The sequence below is a fragment of the Octopus sinensis genome, linkage group LG23 (assembly GCF_006345805.1).
Source record: "Octopus sinensis linkage group LG23, ASM634580v1, whole genome shotgun sequence".
Taxonomy (NCBI): domain Eukaryota; kingdom Metazoa; phylum Mollusca; class Cephalopoda; order Octopoda; family Octopodidae; genus Octopus; species Octopus sinensis.
The window spans coordinates 21,261,374-21,272,974 of record NC_043019.1 but is presented as its reverse complement, the minus strand read 5'-3'; the positions used below and the strand labels follow the sequence as shown (position 1 = coordinate 21,272,974).

The following is an 11,601-nucleotide window of genomic DNA, read 5'->3' as shown; positions in this document are numbered from 1 at the left end:
TAATGGCCAGGGAAACAATTCTAGTGAAAATGCAATGTGCTAAAGGTTAAATCAAGTTTATTTGTCAAAAACAAAAAAACAGAGTAGAAAAACATCAACAACTGTAATTAAACATATTACTTAAGGATGAAATACATATTTCTGAATTAAGCATGAGGTGTCTTTATATGTAGCATAATGATCAGAGAGAGAGGATGGATTTGTGAAGATGAGACATTGATGGCTAAAACAATTTTATTAATACAGCAGTTGATGGCTGAATGATTATTAAATGATTTATGTGGTTAATAGAACCGTTCTAAGGGAGGATTGAAAGCAGGAGTTCAGTTTTTAAATCCTGAATATTTACCAATTAACTAATTAACCAAACAGAATCATCATCATTGTCATCATCAACATTTACTATCCGTTTTCCATGCTGGCATGGGTTGGATGGCGTGACAGGAACTGGCAAGACCAGGTGCTACACCACGTTCAACGAAGAAGAAAAAAAAAGAGAGAAAAAAAAAAAGAGAAAAAAATGAAACTTGTAACAACAATAATAACAACACCTACTAACACTACTACTGCTAATAATACTACTAGACAGTTTTTGGAATCATATAAGCAGCCTACTTGGAGAATAACAGTGCAGGTGAAAAGGACATAACTGGGCTCTCAAATTTTTTTTAACTTTTAAAGGAAGTCTACAGCCTATGTGATTGATTTTTAGCTTAGCAGAAGTATACAAAAAAAAAAAAAACTACTTTAGTTTTGGCAGAACTGTGTATGTGTGTGTGTGTGTGTGAGAGTGCAGTAGAGGTGGAGAGGGGTCATTCCTGGCAGTAGCAAGTGTTGGTGGTATAAGCCTTTTAAATTTAAGCATTGCTATGTTTGAAGAATTTACCTAACTAAAGAACTATAACTGAGGTGACTTGTTTTTACAAACACACTCGCATACACACACAAAGCACACATCTCAAAAGAAATCCAGTCAACATTTGAGAGACACAACCACTGGGAATGGCCGAAAAGAGATGATGGATGGAGAGGTTATGTGTGAGTTTAACGGCGGTATTTGTTTGCTCGTATGGCAAGTCAGACCTGCACGACTCCACAAATTTGAATGATAGTGATGATCCCAAAATAGACTTAAAAATCAAATACCAGCCAGTCAATCCAGTAGGTGGAGCCTCACATCAGTGAGTTGGGGTGGGGTAGCAGTGTACTTCCCATAAATGGCCACTGGTAAGTAGAGTTTTCAGTTGACAGTATTTCCACAAGTAAGTTGTTTGAAAATTAGATGTAAATACAATTATTTTACATCTGTTTTTCCATGTTAGCATGAGTTAGAGGAATACATATTATCAGGATATTATTTTACAGCCAGACACCCTTACTGTCACACACACATACACACAAAGAGAGCAGAAGAAATGGATTTTCAACAGTTTAGGAACAAGGATCTGAAATCTAGGAGAGTGGGTGACTTGATAGCACTGACCCCAGTACTTGACTGGCACTTTAGTTTATTGACCATGGAAGGATGAAAGGCAAAGTTGATCTCAACAGGATTTGAAACCAGAATATAAAGAGCACAAAGAAATACAAGATATTTTGTAAGACAATTTAACGACTCTGCCAATCTTTATAATTAACTCTATGTATTGAGCACCATCTCTTTTCAGGTTCTGATGAAGCTGTAAGGTGTTACTCAGGCACTCAACTATGAGTCCACTGCATCTTATAAATTCATAAGACAATCTTTTATTACACACACACACACATACACCATCTTACCATCTTAGAGAGTCTCAGAAGTTACATAGCCACTGCCACTCTTTCACATACATACATCAGCATCATCATCATCGTTTAGTGTCCGTTTTCCATGCTAGCATGGGTTGGACGGATACATAAATACATAAGGACATACATACATACATCCAAGAACAAAGAATGTCATTTGTAAGTAAACAGCCAGAAACATGCAAAAGTGTAGAAGAGTTTTCAAGGACAACAAATATTTTACTTTTTCAAAAGCAAAAAGAGAGAGAGAAGTGAAGTGACAGAGACAGATGGGGTAATGGAGAGAAAAGGGGTAGATTTTTGAGTTTACAATGAGGTGGTGGTGGTGGTGTTTGTTACATCTAACAATCATTGCATACTCTCTAATAAAGTTGGAGGGAGTAGGGTGATGGTGGTGGTGGTGGTGATAATGATGGTGATGGCGGGGCTCGGAAGAGTTTACCTGGAAGCCTGACTATCTTCGGTGTTGGTTAAACATCTGGAAATAGAATCAATTAGACCAAACATTGTACAGGTGTACGTACAGCGGCAGTTAATGTAGGTGAAAAACAGGTGGAAGACAGCCATAAAGGATGTGCAATGGGCAGGGGTTGCACAAAATGAATTATTATTATTATTATTCCTACTTTATAGGAAAACATCAAAAGGAAAAAAGAAAAAAAAAAAGTGGGATTAGAGAACCATTTAATAATTCTTTTATATTTTACTAGTTTCAGTCAGTAACTGTGTGTGGCCATGCTGGGACAATCCCTTCTAGGTTATAGTTAGTTACCTTGATCACTACTCTTTTTTTTTTTTACTCTTTTTACTTGTTTCAGTCATTTGACTGTGGCCATGCTGGAGCACCGCCTTTAGTCGAGCAAATCAACCCCAGGACTTATCCTTTGGAAGCCTAGTACTTATTTTATCGGTCTCTTTTGCCGAACCGCTAAGTGACGGGGACGTAAACACACCAGCATCGGTTGTCAAGCGATGTTGGGAGGACAAACACATATATATAAACATATATACGATGGACTTCTTTCAGTTTCCGTCTACCAAATCCACTCACAAGGCTTTGGTCAGCCCGAGGCTATAGTAGAAGACACTTGCCCAAGGTGCCACGTAGTGGGACTGAACCCAGGACCATGTGGTTGGTAAGCAAGCTACTTACCACACAGCCACTCCTACGTCTACAAAACTTTTGATTTCCTGGCAGAGGTTTGAAACCTCAACCTCTATTATGCCACTACTTCTAGCACCTTACCTACTAGGCCACCGAAGCTGCTGTACAAATTTTATTGATATCAGAAGGGCAGCAATGAAAGTGAATGGAGTTGGGTTGGAATTGAATGGAGAACATAAAAGGACAGAATCAAATGTTGTAAGGTAATTTGTCCAATGCTCTACCAATTATTATTTTGATAGTTAAAATGTTAAGTTCCATAATCTACCTAGAGAGCTAAAGACTAGAGGAGGGGAAGGAGAGAAAAAAAGGCCTTGCTGGTCTGATAAAAACACACACAAAGTCAGCAAGAGAATTTTAATATGGTCATTCACACTGCTAGAAACAACAGCCAAAACTTCTCCAAATCATTCCCAACACTTTCTTGAAATAAGGCATGTATAGTGTGCTTATACATGAGATGGCCACAGTTGGATGGGAATAATTTTCATCAGGTCTGATTTGGAGGCAAATAAACAACTACCACAACACCTATTTATATACACATATAACAACATACATATACACACACAAGCACATGTGTTGTATAAAAGAACAATTGATTACATGTTTACTGACATTCCCTGCCTCAGGAAGTAAAAAATACCCACCAATGTGCTAAATGTATATGGCAGGATAGTACACAGCAAGCCTTGCAAGCTTGTCTGATCAATGCAATGTGAAAATATGAAACTGAAAGTAGCTTACATTTAAACCTGCATTTATTAAATTACACACACACATCTTATTACAACTGACTATTTGATGACATTAACTGAATAAAAATATATATCCTTCTTTGATAAATAAAATAAGAATACAATATATATATATATATATATATATATATATATCATCATCATTTTCCATGCTAGCATGGATTGATATATATATATATATATATTATATATATATATATATATATTATATATATATATATATAGGCCTGCTTGCTTAGCCAGCGGAGTGGCGTCATTGAAGTCTGGATAGAGATACATACATAAAATAGCATCTCTCTCTCTATCACACACACACACATACAAGAAAGCCAATAGCCAAACCTGGTGAGCGTCGGTGGGTTCGTGAAGTTCCTGTTCGTCTGTCTCCGGAATATAGAGAGGATTGCTAATCTCATTAGCATTTTCTTGGATGCGTATATGTTTGAACTGTTGTGACCTGTAAAGAGAGATTGATGTTACTTGAGTGAAAACAACATATAAGAAACAAGTCTTTTCACTTGCTTTTTTTCATCAGATACTGGTAGAATGTGTTTATAAAACATCTTTTTCTCTTGGCTTTATTGAGAAAATTCTATAGTTTGTAAGATATTTATAGTTTTTTTTTCTTCAATTTCAACCAATCAATGACGTCCATTGAGGTCTAGTGCTGAAAGTAGCTAATCTTTTCTCAAATTACAAGGATTTTTTGTAAGTGTTAAGTGAGGGCCCATGTTACCTATATCATTTGTGTTGTATCCAGAAGAGAGAGAATTCAACTTACTACCTCTCTTTTCTTAATTATTCAAAAATTATTACAAAACCACCAGTTTTAAATAAAATGTTTATATTTCGATTAAAAGTTTATATGATGATTTAAATGTAAGAACTTTTTGATTAGCTCTGTTCCAAACACTAACTTTAATACGTTATTTTACTAAATTCTTTATTATTTAAATAAAGAAAAACAATTGAGACAAAAGCATTGTCTTCCAACATAATGTGGTAATGAAAAAGTTAAATATAAAACTTAGTTTCATTAATTTATGTAAGAAGAACCTTTTGTTTAGTTATGTCCCAAACATCAGCTTTGCAATGACAAAGTTAATTATTTGACCAAAAATCCCAGTAGAATTCTTAATTATTTTCAAAATTCATACAAAATAACAAACAGTAAATTTATATCTTTAGAAATATAATAACGACAGGATCAATGTTTCACCATAATTTCTGAGAGTGAAACAACATAAATACAAAAAAAAACAATTGTTGGGTACTTGTTCCAAATAAGGTACAAGACCAGGAAATTTAAGGATGGGGAGGTAGGGGGGAGTTTTGCCAACTTCATCCCCTCCCTGCTACTAGTATTTGACTGGCATTTTATTTCATCAGCCCTGGAAGGATGTAAGGCAAAGTTGACCTTGACAGGGGTTTAACCCTTTAGCATTTAAACCGGCCATATCCGGCCAAAAGTATTCTGCCTGTTTTATGCTCAAACTGGCCAGATCTGGTCTCTCACACCAGCCCTACAATATCGTTTTAAAAATTAACAGCTACCTCATCAAAATCTCATAGCTACAAGATAATGCCTGATTAGTTCAAGGCAATGTGGATGAAAAAGCATTCATTTTGGCAGAATAATGCGAACACTAAAGGGTTAAACTCAGAACTTGATCTGGAAGAAATACTGTAAGACATTTTGTCTGCCGATGCTCTACTGATTCTGTGATCGATAATAATAATGGAATAGAATGGAACGTTTTACTTACGTGGCTCGTCGTCGATTGAAGAAGAATATTATCAAACCAATCAGAACAATTAACACTAGACATAGCGGTATGATGATGAAAGAAATGGTTTTAACTGGAAAACAGAGGAGAAAAACAAAACCATTTTAAGATATGATATTCAGACTGAGGAAGAATTACGGATCTTTTCGGTTTGAATGGCAGTTTTTAACATAATTTCTAGGTAACTAAAAAAATTTTAAACTTTGTATACTGGTAGAATGTGTTTATAAAACATCTTTTTCTCTTGGCTTTATTGAGAAAATTCTATAGTTTGTAAGATATTTGTTGTTATTTTTTCTTCTTCAATTTCTGCAATTTCAACCAATCAATGACGTCCATTGAGGTAAAAAAAAACATTCTGTGCCATATGAATATGTCCCTCGTTTAAGAAACAGATTGGGTTTATTTACATTTGTGGAGAAAAAAAAGATACCCTTCCCCCCACCCCTAACCCTAAAACAGATTGAAATGCAATAGATCGATACTAGGGTCATAATTATGGGTGACAATTTCATATGACACCGCTAGAAAAGAACTGCCATTCAAACTGAAAAGATCCAGAATTATTGTTAGTAACAGAAGTAGAAAGCCTGAAATTTGAAAGGAGGAGTTAGTTGATACAGCTGACTTAAGTATTTGACCGGGTTTTAACATTGTTAATCCCAAAAGGATGTAATGCAGAGTGCAAATTTAACCCCAATGAGATTTGAAATCAAAGAGTAAAGAATTGGAACAGCTATTTGGAGGTTTTCTGTCCAATGCTCTAACAAATCTACCAAGTCAACACCAGAAATTTTTAACATACACCCACAAGTGTGTACCTATATATAAATCTATCAATTTAATGCAGCGTAAAGTGTGAACTCAGAACTGACATAATAAATATAGACAAGGTTGACAAGTGGAAGGGAATACTTACAGTTAGAAGTATAGGGCTGTTTAATACTTTGTTTTTGACAGCGATGACCTGAGAAGTCATCACCACAACTGTAAAAGAAAGCAAGGGTTCGTTAGGTATAACTTAGAAGATACTGACAGAGTAAATAAGAAGGTGCTATTAATATCAACAGTGGGAGGGATAGGTAATTTCCTGCACAAAACTACAAATATTTGTAATTAAGGTGAGAGAATTAGCAACAGAGCATTATGGGTACTTATTTTACCAAACTGAACATACAAAGAAAGGAAGCAATTAAATACCACAAGGTAAAGAAAAAACGCCGCCGCCGTGGTGATCTCATTCTTGCTCACAACATCATAAGCGGAAAGTGTAACCTCTCGAAAGAGCTGTTCTTCACTCCTGCTCCAGAGCGTCGGCTGCGGGGGTCACTCCGAAAAGCTCTATCTGCGACGATTTCATCTCAATTGAAGGAGAGGGGCTTTCTCCGTCCGGGTTGCGGATCCGTGTAATAAGCTGCCGGACGAGATAGTGAAGATGCCGACTACCGCTCGGTTCAAAGTCTCTCTTGACCAGAAATGGCCTGAACTCTTTGCATGAACGCCACCCTGTACATAACTCCATGCCCCCTCTACATGGCCTTGCTTTTTGCTTTTTGAGCCAAAAAATTAACTTAACTTATTTATAAGTGTTTTGTGTCAATCTTTCCACCACTTCATTACTTTGTTTGAAGAAATATAATTAATTTTACAGGGAACTAATAACATCAAGGCACATATCGGGAATAACTTTTAGCATAACAGCTGTAAAATGTTATCTTAAGAATGCATTACTTATAACACATATGGCTGTTAGCTTAATATCTGTTAGTTTAACCTTTTAGCATTCAGATTACTGCCAAATATAATGCTATTTATTCACATTGTTTTCAATTAATTATGCATTACCTTGTAGCTTTGAGATTCTGATGATGAGATTGTTTATTTTTAGAATGACATTGTAAGGTAGGTATTATAAACCATGTCTAGTCAGTTTAAACAAAACAGGTAAAATATTTGGGTGTGCCGTGGCTGGTTTAATCCTTGAGCATTCAGATTATTCTGTCAAATGTCATGCTTATTTATTTCCATAGTTTTGAATTCACCATCAGTGACTTGCAGCCTCAAGATTTAAATGACTGTTTATCTTTAGAATGCTTTTTAAAGTGAATGTGAGAAGCCAAATTTTGGCCAGTTTGAATATAAAGTAGAAAATGGTTGAGACACATTACTTAAAACGGATATAACTGCTATCACAACTGACCTAACTTAACAAAACCCATAACCATCACTAGCAAGTGAGAATGAGTGTACCCTGTACCTATTTCTTTATTACCCACAAGGGGCTAAACACAGAGGGGACAAACAAGGACATACATAGGTATTAAGTCGTTTACATCGACCCCAGTGCGTAACTGGTACTTAATTTATCGACCCCGAAAGGATGAGAGGCAAAGTCGACCTCGGTGGAATTTGAACTCACAACGTAACGGCAGACGAAATACCTATTTCTTTACTACCCACAAGGGGCTAAACACAGAGGGGACAAACAAGGACAGACAAACGGATTAAGTCGATTACATCGACCCCAGTGTGTAACTGGTACTTAATTTATCGACCCCGAAAGGATGAAAGGCAAAGTCGACCTCGGCGGAATTTGAACTCACAATGTAACGGCAGACGAAATACCGCTAAGCATTTCGCCCGGCGTGCTAACGTTTCTGCCAGCTTGCCGCCTTACCCTGTACCTTGCTATCACCGATTGGTTCTTGTGTAGTTGTGGGTGGACACAGTCAAGCCTCTCAAATCTCCAACATTTGACCCAATGAAATATCAAGAATGGGACAACCAGAGGGAAAACTGGATACAGCATTGGACCGGTGCTAATTTTTAGCCAAGTGAACTGGAGCAACGAGAGATGGAATGTCTTGTTCAAGAACATCATGTACTGCTGAGTCTACGAAGTGAAATAACAGTCACCATATGAATGTGACTTTAATACTCTAACCACAAAGCCATGGGCCTTCACAAACATAACAGTTAAATAACAGATTTAAGAATGTTCTTCCTGTAGTTAGAAAAGACACTGAAAGACTTTACCTGCAACTCTCACATATTGGGATACTGTTGTTTACGTGGCAGTTGACACACTTGCCTTCATTCAGGCAGTAATTTCGGCAACGCCACCTTTCACAAAACTTGCCCGTATAAAGATGAGGACAACTTGATGAAAAGACAAAAAAGACAAATAAAAATAAATAAACAAAACATCTTAACAAATCCTAATTAACGAACAGTTAACTTTTTTTTTTGCTTATATCAATATTCCATTCTTGTGTCTATTTTCATGCAACTATAAATTGGACAGATCACACTCTGCTGTCCATTTTAACCCATCCCAGATGGAGAGCAGAATGGTTCTGTGATACAAACTTCCCATTTTAAACTGATCGAAATCAAAACCTTTTCCCATCAAATTTTCACATTAATTCACATCCAAAACAAGCTAATAGTTACAAAGTTATTTTACTAAATTCTTCATTATCTTCTAAATTTATTAAAACAAAGGTAGTACATTTCAACAAGAATGTGCTAATAAAAGGGTTAAGAAAAAGAAGGACCCGGTCCATAGAGACATCATCATCATTTAACACGTCTTCCACACTGACAAGCCAAAAGAGTGCACTAGGCTCTGTTTTGGCATGGTTTTTATGGCTGGATGCCCTTCCTAACATCAATCACTTTACAGCATGGACTGGGTGCTTTTCATGTGGCACCAGCACTGGCATATCCCAAAATGTAAAAGGGCCGGATGGACATGGTTCAAAAACCTTTTGATCATAGGCCTGCTGTTTGATCAGGTTAGATAACAATGATTAATTGGATAATGTAGTCCTAGATACAGTATGTCTGAGTGGAAGGTCATGGTTAGAATGTGTTTGTTAGTACAATAAAACCTGATTTAGGATTAAACAATGAAAAAGGAAATACTATTTTCATCATCATCACCATCATTATTTAATGTCCACTTTTCCATGCTTGCATCAGTCGGATGGAATTTATTGAGGTAGATTTTCTATGGCTAGATACCCTTCCTGTCACCAAGCCTCACATGTTTCCAACTAAGGTAATATTTACACATGGCTGGATGTATTTTCCACAGATGGTTGGAAACAGTGTCACTTGTATAATGATGATGCTCATTCACAACTATCATATGATGTGAAGACAGGGCTGTACACAAACACACACATATCATCATCATCATCATCACCATTTAATGTTCATTTTCTATGCTGGCATGGATCGGATGGTTTGACCGGAGCTGACAAGCAGTTTCCAGTCTGATTTGGCTTGGATTCTACAGCTGGATGCCCTTCCTAATGCCAGTCACTTCACAGAGTGTGATGGGTGATTTTTACATGTCACCAGCACAGGTGCTATTATGTAACGCCAGCATATAAATATGAATAAGAGGAGTTTCTGCCAGCTGCTGTCTACCAAATCCACTCATAAATCAGTTAAGGTAGTGTAAGGTTCACAATTGACAGATGAGGCAGGCCTGGCTGGAATCGCCTTATAAACGATCAAAAGTTGGGCTGGTCATGGCAGGAATATCAGCTAGTCTGAATGAGAATGAAAGACAGGACGGTTATGGCTGGAATGCCATTAAGATTGCTTCAACAAGAGGATAGTGGCCAGAGCTGGCCTAGGGTTAAACATCAACCATTGTTGCTCACTTGCATAATATGGTTCCTCTCTCGGTTACTGTACAATTACCACTGTTTTTGCAGACACAGCTTTCACAACTGGCTCCTGTGTGGTATTCATCACAAATGCACGTAGGGACACCATTAAAACCTAGCAGCAGCAAGAAAAAAAAAAGAAACGGTCAAGTAAATTCAACATGAAAATTACAATAAATAATGAATTCAAAAAACAAAAGTCTAAATGTAAAAAAAAAAAAAGGAATGCTAAAACAACAACAATTTATTTTTGTTAGAAGATCAAGGGATGAAAAGTGAACACTAGAGTAGCAACAGCAATTGAGAGGTTTGACTATGGACATAATAAGGAATCATTCTCCTCCTTATTACCATTTTTCCATGCTTGCAAAGGATCAAACAGAGCCTTATTAAGGCAAATTTCCTATGGCTGGATGCCCTTCCTGTTGCCAACCCTCACCTGTTTCCAGACAAGATAATACTTCCTCATGGTCAGGTATATTTTTGAAGATGTATATATTGGTGAGAAAACTGCTAAACCGGTGCATTAGGGGGAAAAAAAAAAAGAAGTTATATTTATTCTGAATGAGTTATACAGATACTCACTCCCTTGTCACTCTTGTAATGGAAATCTTGTGAACTTGTGAAAGCTCACAAAATGGCATGACACACGCACACACAACTGCTTATATGACAGTAAAATTTGTTTACAACCACCTAATATCAAGAGAAGAGAACACAATGTTTCTATGAGTCACTGTCGCAATGTTTATCTTGCTTTAAGATATATTGTGCTTTTAACTCATCTATGAAGAGATTTTTTCTCAGACAAAATTTACAGTATCTTGCCTTTCTAAGATGCATATACATTTAGTATGATACACAGGTGGCAATTTTGATTTAATGCAGTTACAGTAGTGTCCCTTGAATCTAACTATGTCACGATGATCTCTGGTCATACACATCTTGTGTCACAACAGTCTTCACATATATTTGTTTACAACCACCTAATATCAAGAGAAGAGAACACAATGTTTCTATGAGTCACTGCTGCAATGTCTGTCTTGCTTTAAGATATATTGTGCTTTTAACTCATCTATGAAGAGATTTTTTCTCAGACAAAATTTACAGTATCTTGCCTTTCTAAGACACATATACATTTAGTATGATACACAGGTGGCAATTTTGATTTAATGCAGTTACAGTAGTGTCCCTTGAATCTAGCTAGGTCACAATGATCTCTGGTCATACACATCTTGTGTCACAACAGTCTCCACATATACAGTGTCTTACCTGTATCACAACGACCTCCATTCAAACAAGCCTTACACAAAGACTGTTCGCAGTTCGGGCCAGTAAAACCTTGTTTACATTTACAGCGAGGCTCACCATTTTCAACAACACAATAAGCTGAAACACAAAATAAAAACAGATCATTATTA

General features: G+C 36.6%; 1 protein-coding gene across 4 annotated transcripts in view; it reads right to left on the bottom strand.

Moving 5' to 3' along the window:
- Window positions 1-11,601, bottom strand: part of LOC115223367 (low-density lipoprotein receptor-related protein 1B) — a 262,355-nt gene that overhangs the window by 4,598 nt on the left and 246,156 nt on the right. For 2 of the 4 annotated variants that reach the window (XM_029793861.2, XM_036512478.1), the window contains 6 exons: window positions 11,453-11,569; window positions 10,175-10,295; window positions 8,535-8,657; window positions 6,418-6,485; window positions 5,478-5,571; window positions 4,054-4,168 (listed from right to left, as the gene is read on the bottom strand). In XM_029793861.2, the coding sequence (XP_029649721.1) occupies window positions 4,054-4,168; window positions 5,478-5,571; window positions 6,418-6,485; window positions 8,535-8,657; window positions 10,175-10,295; window positions 11,453-11,569 (638 nt within the window). Of the gene's footprint in view, window positions 1-424; window positions 464-2,230; window positions 2,267-4,053; window positions 4,169-5,477; window positions 5,572-6,417; window positions 6,486-8,534; window positions 8,658-10,174; window positions 10,296-11,452; window positions 11,570-11,601 lie in introns of those variants that run through there. The other 2 variants (XM_036512479.1, XM_029793862.2) reach the window with 2 other exon arrangements.